Genomic DNA, 20,485 nt, shown 5'->3' with positions numbered 1-20,485 from the left:
TTCTGTTTACATTATACCAGCCCAAAGCGGCGGCATTGCTGGTTGCCAGTCAATATAGGCCAAGCTTTCACTCTATGCACTGAGATAAAGGAGTTCAACTGCATTAAAACACACGCCGAAATAGCTACGTTTCTCCTTGATCGGTAAGCAAACTTTCATGTTGATTTAGCTGTAACGGTAACTGTCAGTCAACCTCCTCTGCAATATATTTTTTTTTGTGGTGTGATTTGCCGGAGGGGATGAGTGCAAATAGACTCAAACAGACTCCGGTCTCCTGTAGGATACTGGACCGGGTCTGACCAACATGGCAACTTGCGTGGGGATATTGTGTTTTTGTTGTTGCGACTACGATCTGGAGACACTAGAGGGCGGTGTTCTGCTCATTCTACATATTCAACCTTTAAGAACAGTAGTTTGCAGATGGCAAAGCAAATTCGCGTGAAGTTCAACTTTGGTGAACTTTGACCAGCACAATATATGCTTAAGCAGGTGATGGTCTGACACCTGCATTTGCTTATGTGTGACCGTGCCTTTAATCTTTAAAGATCAGCACACTCACACGGGTGTTTTCACTTCGGATTTCTTTTGTTTTTTCACTTTTATTACAAATGTACTGAAACATTTATTGATTATCAAAATAGTTGCAGATTAATTTTCTGTTGATCGACTTATCAGTTATTCGATCAATCACTTAACAAGAATTAATTATATCAGGCTTTGGCAACACAGACAATATTTTTAATATAACTTTTTTTTTGTTTTATGGGTTTTGTTGATTTATTACAGTAAGAAAACAGAATATTGCCATAATGAAAGGGAAACTATAATACGAATGCAGTACTCAGTTAAGTAAGTGACACATTTGCAGGTACTTTGACTCAACACATTGGGCTTGAAATAAAACACTGACTATAAGGTTAAAGTGCTGATTTAAAAAAGTACAAGATAATTCTATGGACATTAGAGCAAATCATGAAGAGCCTTGGTGATGGACAAATGTGACAAGAGCTTGTGCGTCAGTGTGGTGGTGTTAGAAGTGCTATAGAAGAGATAAAAAAGCTCTACTTTTGTCCTTGAATTGCAATAAACCAGATACCACTGTGGCATTATTCTCAATTGTCTGGTCCTGTAAAGTATTCTGACATCCTGCAATAACGTTTCACCATCGGAAAAAGGTTAAGTTTTATATGTAGGAAAAAGCATTGTTTAAGTTATTTAGGGTCATGAGGTTTCCAAGGAACGAATGCATGTGAGTCTGTTTGTACACAAGTATAAATAACTGGCAGGTCATAAATGTCACATTGTGTTGGATATTAGTTGAGGGAAGAGAATTTATGACAGACCTCTTTGGACAGATTGTCTCCTGGTTGCAACACAATTAAAGTCCTGCATATGAATCACAATGATCTTTTTAACTTGTTTCCCAAATGAGAGTCACATACAAATTGAGCTTTACCTCTCCGTTAGCCATAGTCTGTTGATAAGATGACTTACGAATGAGTTAGTTTAGTTACTTTGTTTGAAGGTTAAATCCCTGCAAATGTGTTGTTTGCTGTCATGTGTGATAAGTATGAAAAATTATTTCTTTCTTCATCCGACAATTCCAAACACAGCATCTCATCGGATTTCTTCAGAACATATTGTTCCCAAACCTCCTGGTCTGCCACAGGGTTACTAGAGGTGTAAAGTACATTTAGACAAGTACTGAACTTAACTACAATATTGTAAACTTTCCGCTGGGGGGGGATTTACAAGCTACACAGCAGATAAACTTTATGTGAAGTAATTAAAACGAGCCCCATCTTTACCAGCATCAACAAAGCTCAAAGTGATGAACACATGAATGCATCAATAACTAATCCAATAATCTCATATATATTATTCTCAGGCAATTCTGCATAGAAAATAGTGCTACTTTTGGTAATTTAAGTATATTTGTTTCTAATACCTTTGTCCTTAATCTTAAAAAAACACACTGTTTTTTGCTCAAGTACAAAAGCTGAGTTATTTGCACCTCTGAGGGGTTACTTATCAATCTGTCATTTTTTCAATCTTGTCAATTGCCTACATACATACATACATACATAGATACATACATACATACAGCATGGTAAGCTTACTGCCCTAATAAAAAACTAACAAAAAAAAGGCCAGATTCTTGAGTAATATGTGTGTTTCCAGGAGCATGGAGGAGAGTGCTTGAAGGAGCCTGTTGAGGAGCGGATGTGAGGGAGGACAGTAAAAAGCTTAGGGATCAGGAGAGGGCTCGGTATAAAGGCTGCCTAGGACAAGCTGACGCTCAGACCGGTCGAGCCCTGCTCATCTTAAAGCATACTTCCTTAAACAACTGACCAAAGCTGACACAGCACGTGAGTAACATATGGCTTCTTCTGCTTCTCTGTATCTCGGGTTTCCCCCTCCAGCTCTCTGTTACTCCTGTCTTTCTCCTCTTTGACGCCCTGTCTTCTTTCTCTTATTTGTGCACAGAGCTGTCTTGTAAGTATGGCTGGTCCACTCCGGCCTCTTATCTCGCTTGTCAGTGGAGCAGTTTGTTGTTTTGTTACTTCCACGCTTCTCCCCCTTCCTCCTGCCTCTCTCTTTTCCTATCTACTATCTATGTGTCAACGTCTCCCTTGCATAATGACATCAGATCCCCTGTGTCCTTCTAACTTTAAACTCAGTTTCTGTATCTGGCGCACACACACACACACACACACACACACACACACACACACACACACACACACACACACACACACACACACACACACACACACACACACACACACACACACACACACACACACACACACACACACACACTGATCCTCATGTAAAATACTGTATGTTTGACTGTCGCCTCTTTTTCCCACTGCTAAAATCACATTCCCTAATTTCTGTAACTGGCCTGGCCTCAGTGCCACTCACCCCTGTTGGTGTGGATACACTGACTCTACGGTATGTTTGCATGAACCTACTGTTCTGCATATATGCCTATGTACAGTATATGTATATGTGTGTGTGTATGTGTCCAGGACAGAGCAGAATGAGCATGCGCGGAGCAGTGGCTAGTTGTTTGGTGCTGGTGTGCCTGGTGGCGCTGCTGGCTGAGAGGACAGACGGACACATCACCTTCTTTAGTCCAAAGGAGATGATGCTGATGAAGGTAAGCAGCTTGTGTTGGATTGGACAGTGAGCCCGAGTAGAGACACTTTAATAGTGAAGTCTGATGTCATTTTGGTGCAGTCATACTAATACTTAATTCTCATTTGTCTCACATTATTTTTGTCCTGTGGCTTAACTGGATGAGCATCAGTGTGATTATGTTATGTTAATGCATAATAGTAACAGAAATATCTGGAACAATTAGACAAATATTTTAATAAGCAATAATATCAATTTTAATTTCTTTGTTCCAGCTTCTTAGTTATGAGGTTTTGCTTCTTCTCTTTGTTTTTTTGTTATAGTATATTGATTATACTGTATTTGGTTTTGATGTGTTTAACTGACGATTATTTCTTTTAAACCTTTATTTAACCAGATAAAAAACCCATTACGCTCAGGATCTATTTTACGAGAGCGATCCTAATCAATTCACTGAGAGAATAACTGGCAGATTCCTAAATAATATAAATAATCATTACAGGCCTAGTGGCATATCAATAGTGACTCATTTTTGTTATTGTAAGAAATTTGTTGTCTATTTTATCAAACAGGGAAGCTGGAATGACAAATAAGGAAACACAATTCTCATGAGTTCTTCAGTTTGGTGTTTTAGTTTTGATGATAAAGTTACAAAAACACAGTCAAGTGGAGGTTGCTTGCATTGCCATATCCTTATAACAAGCTGATAAACTGTCCGTGGCTCAGGACACAAATTAGTTTATTGATAAGGGAGACTTTTCATACTTGTGTGCAATGAAAGAAAGCCCAGAGGTCAGGAAGTCCTTTCTGTATTACAATTGTTGTTGTGTATGTTTGTCTTTGTGCATCTTCTGCAGGAGAGAGAAGGTAGAAAGGACATGGAGCCACGATCGGAGGATGGTCAGTTTGAAGAGGTTACAGTCCAACAGCTTCCTCCGGTGGAACATGGTGGAAATCCTGTGAGCATGCACCCACGCACACACATACGCACACTCACACTCACGCACACGCACGCACGCGCACACACGCACGCACGCACGTTCATCCCCAGTATCGTTACGAAAAATTGTGTCATTGAATAGCCATTAAAAAGCACCTATTATGCAAATTTTCAGGTTCACACTTGTGTTTTGGGTTCCTACTAGAACATCTTAACATGTTTTATTTTTCAAACACACATTTTTCTCTTCTTTGTTTGTCTGAATATACCTGTGTTCACCCTCTGTCTGGAACGCTCTGTTTTAGTGTCTGTCTCTTTAAGACCCCCTCATAAAAAAGCTCAATCTGCTCTGATTGGTCAGCATTTCTGTGTCTTCCTATCTGCACTCTCCTGTCTCTGCACTTGCAGCCGGGGAATGACTGTAACAGCACTGTAGCGGCACTTTCTACGTATATATATATACATATATATATATATATATATATATATATATATATATATATATATATATATATATAGTAATGACATCATAACCGTGCAGAAGTCCTGACTGGTTTAAAGTCACAGTTTCTGAATACAGGATGTGTGCATTTCACTGTGGATTGAGTGTTTTAATACTATCGCAGTAATTAAATGTCACTTTTTTCAATATGGTACCTTTTTTCGTGTTCAGGATAAAACAGTGGAGATTGCCGTCCGTCTTTCCCCCAAGCAGCTAGATCACGTGGCTCCGGTGCTCGAAGAGATCATCCATGAAATAGCGGAGGAACGTCAGAAAGGTACAAGTGTTTGAGTGGCGGAAGATGTAGCAAGACACATTTTCAGACCCACAACATGGCTTTGTATCTTCTTTTATTATCCAAAGATGATTAGCAGACACACTTAAACAGTGACAGTGCTATGATTAAAACCTTCTTTGGTGACCATTCTGTTCTCTCACTATCTCTGTCTCTGCAGCCAAATAGCGATGCCGAAGACACCAGGGGATGACGCTGTACAAATTTTTTGACAAGCACTGAATGCTCAAATGTTTTATTTTAATGAATCAGTCAATAAAGGGATGTGATTGTGTCAGTTATCCTGTTTTTTTTCTTAATTTCTGAAGAAGTATGACATCAAGAGTTGGCCACATGGTGTCAGCATGTGTCAGGAAACTTTCACTTCACTTATTCACATACCTAATTAAAGTCACATGGCTTTCTTACAAAGAAGAAAATATTCACCACTCTTGAATGACATTCACTCAGACAACAATGCTTGTTGATACAAAAAGTAAGCGATCAACCATTTGGCCAGTTATTCACACCGATGCAGGTAACAAAGCTTTCTACTTTTACAAATATTCAACACCTGATTCATTTTATGCTTCTCATGTCAGCTCATAACAAAATCACTAAAATCAAATAACTAAAAATGTGTTCAGAAACTTCACCTGGTGATTTTAAAGACACTTTATGGCAGAATTGTTTGCTTACAAATGCAGTAAAAGGGTAGAATGTGGCCAGTGTTCTGGTATCATGCCTCCGTTTGCCTGATAGTTGTTTCAGAGCTTTGATGTCAGCCTCTCGCAGATCTCAAAGTCCTTGACTGCGAGGGCAGCGTCTCGAGCTAAAGGGGCGGGGAGAACCAGGCTGCAGTCGCTGTCAAAGTACTTTCCAGTTATTCCCTCCATTTCCTCTCCTACTGCACAGTAGATTGAACTGACTGCACCCTCCTCTGGAGACTGAGAGGAAGACAAGAATGGTGAAGAGGAATGTGAGAGCAGTCAACAAATGACAGATAGATATCTCCACAGGCGCATATATACAACCACAAAGTATGTAACTCTGTCCTGATGTGGGTCTAGTCCTAATCTTTATAAACAGATTCTGCATAGGAATGAAGACCAACTTCTTTTAATCATGCTTTGGTTGCATGCAGTCTGTGTGGAGAGCAAAAGAGGCACATTGATTGAAATGCAATCTTTCTATCGTCGTTCCTCAACTCCAACTCCATTCTCCCATCTCATTGCTAATAGGGCTGTGAACATTGACTGCCGCTAAATAGGAAGTCTTGGCATGGATATCTACTGGTTACAGCGGCAAGTCCTAAATTGTCGTCAAACAGATAGCCCATGAATTACGGGATTGAGTATAACCTGATGTCAAGCAAAGTTTACCCCTACAGGTCAGAAGGGTAGGTCAAGAATGTGAACTCTTGGAATGGTTGGAAAAAAGTCACAAGAACATCACGATCCCCTCTCTATAGATCCCAGATGTGAGAGTGATGTGAAAGCTCTGTGTATGCGTAGCCATGGTTACATGTATCGGTATAAACACACAAAAACAACAATTTGATGAGTCTGCTGAGAATACACTGCAGTCTGTTAACCACTTTTTTACATTTTTTAAACAGGGCCAGACAATAAAGTTACCGGGGACCTATTATACTCTTTTTCAGGTTCATATCACCCTCTGTCTGAGATGCTCTGTTGCAGTGCATGCCTGCAAGGCCCCCTCCCAAAAAGCCCAGTCTGCTCTGATTGGTCAGCACTTCCTGGTCTCCATTCAGCTATTCTGTCTCCGTACTACTACAGAGGACTGACTGCAATTGAGTGTATAGTCAAAAGTCACAAATAAAGCCATCTAAACCAAACAAAACAACACAACACAACCGGACATTTTGCAGCAGGAGTGTGATACGAAATTAGGGAGAAATAAACAACACAAGCAAACAATATTACAGCTTTGTCTGCCGTTAGCATGTAGCTACATGTAGTAAAGAGTGGAGTGGGGAAAAAATAGCAGCACTTTCTACCGTCCTACATCAAAAATAATGCTTTATAAAGGTACCTTCAGACCATCTGATAGAAATTACAAGAAAAGCGAGTAACGCACCACTTGATCATATTTGGCCCATCACGCCAATCGCGTTTTGGTGAGAAAGTCAAGAGTCCAAATGAAGAAGTTAGGTAGCAGCTGCCTCCAGCAGACTAGATGCCTAAAGGCACATTGCTGGCATCCACAGGTCAGAGTTATATCAATATTATATCTATAGGAACAGTCCGGTTCCTTGATGCAGTCAAGAACCTCAACAATGGCAGCTTTGGTGATCCCCTGGATGAATCACGGAGAACTGTATGATGACCTAACTGCAATCGCAGCACTGATTGGCTGACGCGCCACAGTGTCACATGATTTGCCTGAAAAGTTCAATATTTGCGTCAAGTAGGCGAATAATGTGCCGTCCGTCTTGAAATCGCATCTGTAGATTGACTTTGTATGGAGTCGTATTGCTTATATCGTGTCCGGTCTGAGCGCACCTTAAACCAAACACAACACAACTGGGCATGGTCCAACAAGTGTGTTCTGAAATTAGGGAGCAATGAACAACACAAGCAACCAATCTTACAGCTCTGTCAGCCATAGGCATGCAGCTACACGTGGTTAGCAGTGGACTGTAAGGAAATATAGCAGCACTTTCTACCGTCAGAAATCGCAAATAACGCTTTATAAACCAATCACAGCATGTTGCAGCATGAGTGTGGTCCAAAATTAGGGAGCAATAAACAACAAAAATTACCAATATTTCATTGTAACAATATATATAGTATGTCTGAAAATAAGGAAAAGAATGATATGTCCACTTTACAACTGATAGAAATAATGTCTAAAATGACCAAACTGACACTCAGCTTTAATTTAATTCCACATCAGGTAAACAATGCAGGAATTATAGTAATATTGTGTTAAGGAAAGGAGTAGTATTAAGCCCCTTTCACAAATGCACTGCATGCCTGAAATGATGTCAACATTACCTGGAGGAGCTGTATGAGAACCCAAATGGATCATCTTTACTCAGTATAAAGTCTGTTTAATGTCAGACTAAGACCATGGTCATTCTCCAGAGTCTTTCCTGCATCATTACACGGCAGTGAGTTAGCATTATTTAGCCATCAAATACAAATAAGACCCTTTTGCATGTCACGGAGATACTGGTAGTTGGCTAGCTCACTACAGATAATAAAATCAGTCAATGACAGTAGTCATTTATTAACTGGCAAAAACAATAGTCCAATTGAGTTTCAGTTTGTTTTGGGAGGTAGATAATTATTCACCTTAATCTGCATACATGCTGGATTGGAAAGTTTGAATGAAAGTAACCAAGATGGATGGATGTAGCAAAGGGTCAGTTCAGTGACTTTGGTCTTTTCATGGATTTGTTAAGAACAAAATCGATTATTAGATTTTTCCTTTAGCTTGTCAAAATACTTGTTTCTCCTTCATCTGAGCAAATTAAAATATGAATACAAACATAGAGTTCCCACACTGTTCATCTGATGTGAATGTCAACACACTTGAGTTAAAACTGAAAGGCAGCAAACTCATGGGCGATTGTTTCATTCTTAATCCCATGTGCTGGAGTACAGAGCCAGAACAAAGGATTCCTTAGAACAATGACTGCTTGCACCAAGTTCTAAATTAGGTTTTTTTATGTCCTCCATAAATGGGCCGTGAAGCATGTGGTAATGCTTCAGTTTGTTTTCCTGGGAACTCTAGCTCAACAGTTCCCACATGAATTCAATAATATGTTGTTCAGTTTTAACTGGAACACAACAGGAAGGTCAACAGGGCCATGTGCTTTTAACAAAATATATTTATTTAATATTAAATTGCTCTGTTTGTCATGGAGTCATTCTTGCGCCCCCTGTCTTGTTATATCTGATACTGCTGCCAACCTTTCTGACTGAATGACCTCAGCAGGCAGTAAAAATTCACAATAATGATTTTGGACCGTTGCAAGACATGACAGTGGAGAAATTATGTGGACAGTGACCCTGCAGTAAAATTCAACAATGTACTCACCTTAAAAAAGAAAAATCCAATGAGGTTGAAAACAAAACGCAACAGGAATGGATAGTGTCTTAACACCTCGGTCATGACAATACCAGGATGGACTGAGTTTGCGGTGACACCTGCATGCACAGAACCACAGAGAGGCACACACAGACAAATACAGTCACATTTAGACAGAGAGAGAGAAAGAGAAACTGTAAGCAGGGCCAGTCTTAACAACAAGTCTTTGAAAGTGTACTTTGCTCTGTGATCTTTTCAGCTGACTGAAACAAGGGAAATTAGTTTCAGCTGCTTTGTTCAAAGTTAGAATGTTTGTGTGCCTTCATCTGTGTCCTTTATGGAGACTCGACTATCTCCGTGATATTCATAATTATAAAATTATATAATTATTAAAGCAAAAAATGAAAAGGGGAAATACTTCTTTGGTTAAAGGTTATTTTATTTGTTTTAATTAAAAGAGGACCCTGGTGTATAATTCACTGATCCATCCATTCTCATTACCTCAAATTTTCATTGTTATACACTTTCTGTGTATGGCTGTTGTTGTAGTTTAATTGAAATATAATCTGAGTTATTTGTGTAGCAGACACCTGTTTCATTTATTTACTGTGTAGCAAAAATGCTTGGCCAGTCTATTATGCTGTATCTCTTTAATAACTTCACTATTTTTATTTCAGGTGATCTAATAAAAATATAATACATACTGAATCACAACCCCAATCTAAAAACTGAATGAAAAGGGTTTCGATGTAAAATCTGATGAAGTAGGGTACTGAAGTTGTCTTCCACAGAGGAGAGGTCTGTGAAGCTCTCCGTGTGTGTGTGTGCAGGCTCTGCAGTCCTGTTGCCAGTCCCGTTCCACCCATAGCCGATTTTGTGTGTGTTGAGGGCACGCTGAGTTCGAGTGGGAAAATCCTGCCAGGTGGCCAACAAGATAAGAAATTGCTTTGCTGACCAAACAAAAAACTGTGTCTCGTGACAACTGCACGAAGCAATGGGCTTGATAGATAAGTAGAATCTGAGAGATAAACTATAATCTGTTCGCTTGATCAACAAAGGGCTCATTGATTTATTTCATGTAATCATCAGAACTTCTTGGACTCCAGCGTTTCCTTCGTTAGTACTTTTCATCACTCAGGAGTATGATTTTACGATAAATGGAACAGAGTGGTGGCTTTGTTGTCTGAGCCTGGATGATTTATCCACGACATTGTAAAGTATGTGACATAATTCACATCTTCACTGGATTATTGTAACATCTTGTTGTACTAAAAGTCTTCAAATGGTTAAGAACGCTGCATCTGGAACTATTACTACAGTATGTGACCATATTACACCAGTTTTAACTTCCCTTCATTGGTTCCCTATCCATGTCGGATCAGACTTTAAGGTACTCTTGATAACAAAATTGTTAATGGTCACACCCCTTATTATTGTTATTTCAGTATCCTGTATTTTGGTGGAGTTTTTCCATTGAAGCGTGAAAAAGGGGTGTTGTATCCTGTAAAGATTGCAAGTCCCGTTGAGGTAAATTTGTGATTTCTGATATTGGGCTGTATATATAAAACTGACTTGACTTTATGCAGCACTTATTCAACAGGAATACCATGCATTTGATATACCAATGGGTAATAATCATAAAAATCTTGTTTTTAGCCTACCTGTTCCTTCTAGCCTGCGTGCTAGCTCGTTGGTACAGATGATATTGTGCAGCTTTGTGTGGTTGTAGACATTATCCATGTAATAAGTGAGGTTCTCGCCATGAAAATGAGAGAAGTCCACTTGACCCTTCTTGTGGTTGACCGAGGCGACAGTGACAATACGTGCCGGAGCTGAACGCTTCATCAGGTCTGGAGTGAATCAGAAACATGCAGGGCGAGGAAAAGGAAAGAGAGATGAGAAGCAGAGAGAGAGAGAAAATGAAAGACAAAACATTAAGTATGTCATGATGACATGTGATCATTTCATATCCTCAATATACCTGCAGAGTCTTACCCAGCAGCAGGTTGGTGAGGTGAAATGGTCCCAGGTGATTGGTGGCAAAACAAGCTTCAAACCCATCTTTGGTTATCTGTCTGGGTAAACCTGGGGGTATTATTTATAAAAAAGTGCAAGTGTAGGATGCAAATTAGAATATGTTGTATATATGTACACCTAATTATGCACAAAACAAACACATTTGTACTTCTATACTACTTCACATTGGCATAAACTGACAGCTTTTGGAGCTCCTTGACAAAAGCCCCAGGTTGCAGGCAATGGTTGGCTTGGCGCTCGTTGGTCAGAGCTTGAGCTTGAGCTTGATGTTTGAACTTCTCCAAGACGCAAGGGGCTTGCTGGTGCCTCTCTGTCTAAACTAAATATCTGGCGCTGGCAGAGACTCTGAGAGCTAATGAGAGTGCAAGACACAAGGGAAACTGAGTGGGAACCAGAGGGAGGGGGGAGCCTGTAACAATAGGACAACCTTTACCTTAACTTAACCTTGCTTCACCTCTCTCTCTCTCTGTCTCTCTCTCTCTCTGTCTCTCTCTCTCTCTCTCTCTCTCTCTCTCTCTCTCTCTCTCTCTCATACACACACACACACACACACACACACACACACACACACACACACACACACACACACACACACACACACACACACACACACACACACACACACACACACACACACAATAGAAACACTATTTTCACACAATAGAAATAGAACGAGTAGTAAAATATTGAACTGTTTGCTGTGGTAATTTCACTAGTTCAGGCAAAAATGGAGATGTTGCTGTTGTTATGGTGACAACACACATCAGTGGGGCCGTAAAGTGTGTCACACTCACTACTTTAAGAACTCTGTTTTCTTGACGACTTACCAATAGAAACATGAAGCAGTTCAATCCAACAATAAATTTTTAGCAGCAAGGCAACAGACATAGTGCATAAAAGACTCCTCTCCTTGTTTCATACTACTCCAATAGCTTTTCTTCACAAAACCCCACCTCACATTTCTTTACAATGGCATGCAATATTTATTTTCCTAGGAGGTCGAAGGCAGGACCTGCTATACTCTGCCTGTGATTGTCTAACCCTGATATTCTTACCCTAACCCTAACCAGTCTCACCAATTATGCCTAACTAACCCAACCACCAAAGGCAACAAGACCTAGCCAGTCAGAGGCAGAGTAGGTCAGGTCAGGACTTGGCAATGGTCCACATAAAAATTGACACCGCTATGACCATCCTGCTATGTTGATTTGAATGAGAATGTCTGTTCTCCTCTCATTCTATTTCTGATATTTTGTTACCCCCTTATAATGCTTTCATTCACTGATTTAGCTCACATGAAACCAAACTAGCCAAGATTTGTTTAATTCAAATTACATATTGGTATATAGTTACTGAAATGTCCAGGGAGAGTGAGTACAAATCAATGAATGATACAGTTTGTTAGACTCTAGTTAACCTGTGATGAAATGTGTGGTCCCAGAAATACAGAACTGACCCAGTTTATCTTTAAACCAAATTATTAAATCTCTGTTGTGTGTGCATGAATCACCTGATACTCCAGCATTGTTGACTAGGATGTGGAGAGCTTTCTCCTCTTCGAGAATCCCCTTAGCAAATTCCCTGACAGAGTCCAAAGAAGATAAGTCCACCAGACGCAGGTGGACGTCAGAGTTTCCTGTTTTCTCCCTGATTTCTTGAAGAGCTGCTCTTCCCCGGGCTTCACTTCGACAGCCCAGGATAACATGGGCCCCACGACGAGCGAAGTCCAAGGCAATGTACTTCCCAATCCCTAGCACAGTGGAAGAGAGCAAAACATGAGTTTGCATTACTTGATAACAACAAATATCTATATAGCAGATAGCAATCAACAGGGGACCTTTTGAAACAAGGTTCAATTTTTAGCCAAAGCAAAATCCTGTAGTTCTTGGAAAACATAAATTCAGATTATCGAGCATTGTCCAGCAGTGAAGCTTTGATGTTTTTACATTGTATGATCTTCTTACAAATAGACTACTGCTTAACAAGCTGGTCAGTGGCATGTGTGACAGCACTCAAACCAATCGACTCTCTCTACAAAAGCCCTAAAGACTCTGGATAAAAAACCCTTCCCCCACAATATCTGCAAGAGTCTTAAAAAGTTAATGTTTTAAGTATCCATAACTTTAAAACTTTTAAATTTGGTTGTTTTGTATATTAAAGTATCCATGGTCTTTCTCCCCTACTGCTAAATTAATTTATAGGGAAAAGGGGTGGGGGTAATGGGCTGACATTTGGAATAGACCCCCCTCCACAATAAAGGAACGCCCCACTTGTTATTTTTTTAAAGGACAACTAAAATAAAGGCTCAAGTAAATTCAAAAGTGCGACCACTACATGGACTTGAACTACTTGAACATTACTTTTTATCCCATTGTTGAATCCTTATCTATTTATTTGCTCTCTTCTTATTTTTTATATTTTTTTATTTTACTTATTAGGGACTACAGATGCAGCTTTGCCATAATCCGACATGTTTACAGAGATATGTAAATATCTATGTTCATTAATGTGCACTGTCCCTATCTTAAAAATAAATTATTATCATTATCACATTTAAAGAAGGTAGACACAGGGCGTCCGGTGGTTTTCAGTAAAATAAGCTCTGATAAACCCTCTGCGCACACTAATTCATGCACCTTTAAGTTGACTTAAATCTCCACATTTACTCTATAGGTAGAGTATAGGCTAAATCTACTGTACTGAAGCACTATTGAGAGGAATAGATGGTAGAGAACTTCGTAGAAGATGAAATCGGGCAACACCCATGATCACGTTACTGTCCCGGCGAAAAACTCAAAATCTGGTCAACAAAACATAATCTTTGTGGCTGGCAAGTGTCTAGTATCCCTTGGAAAATTAAAAGCAATTCAAACTGAAAACTGCATTTGTTTTAACTGAGTTGGATTCGGTAGCTTCCTTGTAAATGTGATGTGTGCACTTGCTGTTTTTCTTTCCTGCTGTTTTTAAAAAAAAAAATGTAGTTCCTTGTAAAATAAAGGTTAAATAAGAAGTGAGGAAAATAAGTTTTATTTTGAAGTTTTGGTGAACGGATCCTTATAAACATTTTCTGAAGAGCAGTCAGCCATCATGCTGATTCTGTGTTTGTTGTCTGCCCTCATGCCTTCCAATACGACAGCTTGACAGGGTGCAGGACTGGAGTGCCACAAAACAACAAAGAAAGAAGAGGAAGAAGAAAAAGTGGGCCGGCTGATCAGAGAGTGAACAGGGAATTTAGTGTTTGAACAAGATAACTGCAGGCCCAGTTTAGCTTGGACTGGTCATAAAAACTCTAATCTGTTCCTCTATGATGTGCTCTGATTGAGCTGTGTAGAAATTATTGCCTCACTGTGGGTTGTTAGAGCCTCCCCATCTGTTATCTGTGATACTTTGTCCTCTTGTACCGGCCACTATTTTACCTATGCAAATAAATATAAGAGTAGAGCAGAAAACCACTGAATATGGCAACAATGCCCATTTTCATTTCATCATTTGGATGATATTTAACGGGAAGGAATTTTAAATGGAGAGGGGAATGCACTGGAATTTCCCATGCATGAGAGAAATATATCCATACTAACATACTAATTATGTGCCAGAAAAATATTTAGTATGTCCCAATGCATAGTATGCAAAATGCAATATACCAAAAATACCAGGCTGTACGTACACCTGGTCACATTTTGCAGCATGCAAGCCAGCATGCTTTTCTGACTATTCTAATCAACAATCCAGCATGTTTGAGCCAGAGGGTCAAAGTTCAAGGCGCAATGTTATGAGGAGGAGTATGTCTCAATTGTTTGCAGACTGCATGTTTTGTAATGGCAACTGCAATACATATAAGACAAAGTATGTAATTTGGAACTCAGTCTTGTTGTTTCATTCTAAAATGGTGGCACCAATATGTAATTTGATGCCATGTATATATGTGATCATATTAAATGTAATTTTGTAGTGTGCCGTTTAGAACTCTTTCAGGATGTTTATTACTGTTCTGCAGTAAACTTTAAAGTTAGTATAGAAACTACAATGAAGCTATTTATTCAGGTTCAAGGTTAATTTTTTGGCATTATATGAAACAGGGTTGCACAAGAAAATGCCGTTGTAAAATAAATGTTTTTTTATGGAGTACAGAGGATGAAATGAGGAAAGAAGCTGCTCTGTAGTCTGGCGGTACAGCAGTGAATACTGTATCTCTTGCCAGACAGCAGCAGAGTGAACAGGAAGGGTAATGTGTTTAAATATCCTTTTTAGTATCCTTTGGGCCATGCACATCCCATGCCAGTTTGTAATGTCTCCAGTCAGGTCGCTTGCGATTGCTCATCTGTACAGATTGACAAAAATGTTGCACAGCATTTTACCTTCTTAAATTCCCTTTAAAAAAAATGTCCACCTAATCTACCTCAGCCCCAATTGATGTAGACAATCAAAAATCAGCTCATTGGTTATTAATATTCTATTGTTGGTTTTGCTGACATTGAGCGATAGTTGTATTTAATAACTCTACTCTAATCTATTCATACATACCTGAACACTTCTTTTTTGTGTGCAATAACTTAATCCACCACTTAAGTGCAATCATTCAATATTACTGCTCATTCCTGTCATATACAGTGTTAAATGTCCGCGGACCATGCGCGGACATTTAACAACAACAACAATGGCGGTGAAAGGTTCACGTTGGTGTGGTGCGGAGGTAGAGAGTTTACTGCAGATTTGGTCGGATGAAAATATTTAAAAATAGTCGACAAGACGCACAAAAACTCCGAGGTCTATGGAAAGATTTGTAAACAAAGCCACACACGCGCGATCAATGCGTGTGACGTGTTACGGCGTGATGGCGTATGGACAGCAAGAAGCATTGGCCGGCCCTGGCAGTGTGATTACAAACGGGCTGGGGCGCGGGGGGGAGAGGGAGGGGGGACAAGTACCCTAAAGTCCGGGTCTCGGTCCGGGAGGACAGTGTGAGTACGCTCTAAGGTTCTTCCCTGAGCACCTCTCCTAAGATAGTTGATTTCCTCTTGATATGAGTTCTCATTGTTGTTTCGAATCCAGCAGATAATGGCGGTGTCGTCTGCAAACATCACAACGAATTTCTCTCCATGGGTTGTACAGCATTAACAGGCTGAGTGACACTCAAGTCAGGGAGGTGTGACCACCAATCCGAACAGCCCGGTGGTCTGTTTGTGATGAAGTCCGACAACCAGTTGCAGAGTGTTATACTCAAGCCCAGGGTGCTAAGTTTCACAGGTAAACTCTATTGAATGCGGAGCTGAAACAACATTCTAGGTGTTAACAGACAGCTAGAGGACTGAAAGGAGATATGTGCTCAATTTGACAAAAAGGGTATTATTTTAATTATGAACCAGGCTGTTGCACGAAGGCAGACTTAAGACATCCAGGGTAAATTTAAAAAATCCAGTCTTGATTGGTTGCACGTACGCCAAGCCAGGACCAAGCAGTAAGCAGCGGCTATGTCAAGCCAGGTGCAAGTAATTCTGTTGAGTGCATAATCACGGTTTCAAAGGAAGACCACGAGGTTGAGCACAGATTCACTGTGGAAAAGACGAGTGCAGCATTCTTATCTGCATCCCAACATCAAGAACTAATGGAAACTTATGAGGAAGTAAAGCATTTCATTAGTAAAAAAGAAAACATGGCCGCTATTATTGAACAATGAGAAAGGGGGTGACGGGCAATATCAGACCAACTGAACACGCAAGTGTTCAAAAATATACTCCTGTCATTTGTGTTACGTCATTTTCATAAATGAACAGGTGAACAACGTGTTATCCTTAAAAATGAGCAGTGGAACTTCATGTTACTCTGAAAAGACACGCTAACTGCAAACACTGATCCACAATATCTGCACAAGATATCTCTCTCTGTTTCTCTCTCTCCCTCATATATATATATATATATATATATATATGCAGTGGTGGAAGAAGTACTCAGAGCTTTTGTTAAAGCAATAATACAACAGTGTAGAAAGTCCTGCATTCAAAATGTAACTAAGTAAAAGTACAAAAGTATTAGTATCACAATGTATTTTAAGAACAAAAAGTAAAAGTAGTCCTTGTGCAGAATGGCCCACTTCAGAATATTATAATTATGAATCAATTAATGTAAATATCACTTTAATATTGCACCTGATAAAGGTGGGCTAATTTCATTTACTTTATATATTGCTGTGTAGCTTAATCTATAACAATACACGGTGTTTCATGTGTTGATAATATTTTGTATTAATAATCGAAATCTGTAAAATAAGAAAAGTTACCAAATAAATGTAGTGGAGTAAAAAGTACTTTTTTCCCTCTGGATTTCCTCTGTAATGTAGTGGAGTAGAAGTATAAAGTAGCATAAAATGTAGTTACTCAAGTACCTCTAAATTGTACTTAAGTAAATGTGCAAAGCTTAGTTACTTTCCCCCACTGCATATATGTATTTATATGCAGTGGTGGACAATATGACAGTACCAGGGATACACAGACACACGCACACACACGCACACACGCACAAACACACTCACACACTGTATCCCTGGTACTTTCATGGCTAATTGAATTAGGCTAAAAGATCATGGAATAGTTGTGAAACCAGTTTGGTTGGTGATTGGAGTGACAGCTGACTGGACAGATAAAGCAGCAGGATTAATCAAGCCTGGCTGTTAGCCTGGTCTGGAGCAGTATTTACTGTTGTCACTACAGTGTTTAAGCATGATATCACTGCATTGACTAATGCTGCATTTCCACTGCTAGTGAAAGTTGTGGATAGTACCAGGAACCTGGATTTCTATTTTATTCTGAACAAGTGCTTGGGAGACAGAAGACCTTATACTTGTAATTTTAGGGGGAACAAAATGGTGAGCAATAGTAAAGTAATTATGTAGTGAGTGAAGAATACTGCATACTGCAAGTTGATAATTCTTCGGAGCAGGTCTTTCCCTACACTACTGCCTCTCTACTTAACTTGCTATTTACTGATTAAACACATGACATTATTTTGTTCTGTGGCAGTGTACTCATATCATGAATATTACAATATTCAATCTTCTCAATCATTCATATTTACACTTCCTTTTAAGAACATTTACTCAAGTACTGTACTTAAGTACAAATTTGAGGTACTTGTACTTTACCAGAGTAATTCCATTTAATGCTCCGTTATACTTCTACTCCACTACATTTTACAAAACTGCATTTATCTGGTAACTTTAGTTGCTAGTTACTTTACAGATTCAGATTATAAATAAAACATTTTTATCAACAAATTAAATATAATGTATTGTTATAGAGTAAGCTACACAGCAGAATATAAAGTAAATCAAACGACTCCCACCTTTACAGCTGCAACATTAAAGTAAAATTTACATTAATATAATTATAATCTGATAATATAATATTCTGAAATGGGCCATTCTGCATAACGAGTACTTTTTGTACTTCAAGTACATTTTTATGCCAATACTTTTGTACTTTTACTTCAGTAACATTTTGAATGCAGGATTTTTACTTGTTACAGAATATTTCTAGTGTGGTATTACTGCTTTTACTTAGGTAAGAAATCTGAGTACTTATTCCACTACTGCACATGTATTATGATTAATAACAGTCATATCTACACAAAAAGTGAGACCTAACTGGCTAGTTGCTGTTTTTTTAATCACTGTAGGCTCGTTCTGTTTAAGAACAGACTAGAAAGGGTTTTCATATAATCATTGCTGTTTCTACTGAACTTGATATTTACTTACTTAACACGTCACAGTATTTTGCCATGAGGCAGCATACTCATAAAAATAATACAATGTTTAATCTAACTCAAACAGTCAGAGCCATTGTGCCGATTAAGATTCAAATCTACCCCCCCCCCTTTTTTTTTTTGCACTGTACTACTCATTACTGTCTGTGTTACATTCATGGTCACAGATACGTCAGAATAGGCTATCTTTCCTGCTAATGGCATTCCCTGTCAAATCCAAAGTGTCGCTTGTCCAGGGCTTTAGTAAAGGGAATGTATATATATATTTTTTTACATACACTTGCTCTTTGGTATAACTGCTGCATCAAACAACAAACAACCTTACTCTACTTATTGTTGCCACATTCAAATTGTTAGGTTGGCATTAAAGCATACCCTTACCAAGTGTTATGATCCTGTAGCCTATAGTACATAAACAGGTTAAATTCAACCAACCTGTGTTGGCTCCTGTCACTATAGCCGTCTTCCCTTTCAGCCGCACGGTGCAGTCTTGTGGAACCCAGCGCGCTCTGCGCTGCATGCGCATAACGAGCGCCAGCAGCGCCGTGGAAATAGCCCAGACCGGGTGACAAAGTATATCCAACCAAACCATTGCACAGTCGGAGCTGAATGACAGTCAGACTAAAAAGTACTACGGGAGCAGCTGGCCAGCGTACGCCAGCTTCAAACTAAAGTAGGTGTGCCCAAAAACTACAACAGTAAAACCAACGGGAGATTTATTAAGGAACAATCCCGTTAGAGCAGAGGGGCTGTGCTTTCGTTTAAATGGAAGATTCCATCATCAAAAACATCTGGTTCTCCACACAGCTCCAGAAACGAAAGACGTCACAGCTTACACAGCTCACTGTGATTCATGGGTCGGATTCTTTGTCTCAGCATATTGTCACATAGCTTCGGCGACAGGAAGAGCCAAAAGAAAGTCAATTTACATTCTCCTTTTAAATAAACTTTTTCTGCAATAGGCTAGCCTATTAAAGTGGTTTTACCGTGTACTTATGAAAAATGTATATGCTACTTAATTCTAAGTGTATTGTAAATGTTATCCCCAAAGAAATTTAAGTCAAAAGCAACTGGATTTGGTTATTTGTCTAGGAAGACGTTTCACCTCTCATCCAAGAGGCTTCATCAGTTCATTTAGGCATCTGCCCAGGCTGAGATCCAGGTATTAAACCTCTAGTGTCAGAAGCCTCCACATTGGGGTATACAGAAAACCCACTCACACAGATCAATATGTACTGTTTGACTCTCACCACCCCCTGGAACACAAGCTTGAAGTTATCAGTTATGTGGCCTGGGTATCAGAGAAACTCAGTAGGATCTTCAACAAACACTGCATCCCTGTGTATTTCAAACCCAGTAACACACTCAGACAGAGACTAATACATCCCAAGGACAGAACACCACACACCCACAAAAGCAATCTGCTTTATGCTGTCCAATGCAACGAGGAATGCAAAGATCTCTACATTGGAGAAACAAAACAACCACTGCATAAACGCATGGCCCAACACAGGAGAGCTAAGTCGTCAGGCCTGGACTCTGCTGTCCACTCACATCTCAAGGAGAAAGCCCACTCCTTTGAGGACAACAATGTCCACATCCTGGACAGAGAGGACAGATAGTTTGAAAGAGGAGTAAAAGAAGCCATCTGTGTAAAAGTAGAGAAACCATCGCTAAACAGAGGAGGGGGTCTGAGACACCACTTATCTCCAATTTACAATGCTGCCCTTTCATCCCTTCCCAGGAGACTCAACAATCTAACCTCAAAGAA

General features: G+C 39.5%; 2 protein-coding genes across 2 annotated transcripts; one reads left to right on the top strand and one right to left on the bottom strand.

Moving 5' to 3' along the window:
- Window positions 1–2,275: 2,275 nt before the first annotated feature.
- On the top strand, window positions 2,276–5,161 carry mlnl (motilin-like). Its single transcript, XM_083939947.1, has 5 exons — window positions 2,276–2,369; window positions 3,036–3,166; window positions 4,002–4,103; window positions 4,758–4,863; window positions 5,042–5,161. The coding sequence occupies exons 2-5, from the start codon at window positions 3,047–3,049 to the stop codon at window positions 5,047–5,049; spliced, it is 336 nt and encodes a 111-aa protein (XP_083796073.1). The 5' UTR covers window positions 2,276–2,369; window positions 3,036–3,046; the 3' UTR covers window positions 5,050–5,161.
- Window positions 4,980–19,306, bottom strand: LOC310966125 (retinol dehydrogenase 12; the record flags this gene model as incomplete). Its single annotated transcript, XM_083939946.1, has 6 exons — window positions 4,980–5,807; window positions 8,929–9,038; window positions 10,581–10,769; window positions 10,915–11,004; window positions 12,467–12,706; window positions 19,150–19,306. The coding sequence occupies 6 exons, from the start codon at window positions 19,304–19,306 to the stop codon at window positions 5,628–5,630; spliced, it is 966 nt and encodes a 321-aa protein (XP_083796072.1). The 3' UTR covers window positions 4,980–5,627.
- Between the last annotated feature and the right edge of the window lie 1,179 nt (window positions 19,307–20,485).

This window comes from Echiichthys vipera, assembly GCF_963691815.1.
Source record: "Echiichthys vipera genome assembly, chromosome: X".
Lineage (NCBI taxonomy): Eukaryota > Metazoa > Chordata > Actinopteri > Perciformes > Trachinidae > Echiichthys > Echiichthys vipera.
The sequence above is the reverse complement of the archived record's forward strand: the minus strand, read 5'-3'. Positions and strand labels throughout refer to the sequence as shown.

Bases quoted from the DNA above. Each gene is read 5' to 3' on its own strand.
- mlnl (XM_083939947.1), top strand. From the start codon at position 3,047: ATGAGCATGCGCGGAGCAGTGGCTAGTTGTTTGGTGCTGGTGTGCCTG. The intron at 3,167-4,001 runs GTAAGCAGCTTG...CATCTTCTGCAG, and splicing joins AGGAGATGATGCTGATGAAG to GAGAGAGAAGGTAGAAAGGA. The intron at 4,104-4,757 runs GTGAGCATGCAC...TTTCGTGTTCAG, and splicing joins TGGAACATGGTGGAAATCCT to GATAAAACAGTGGAGATTGC.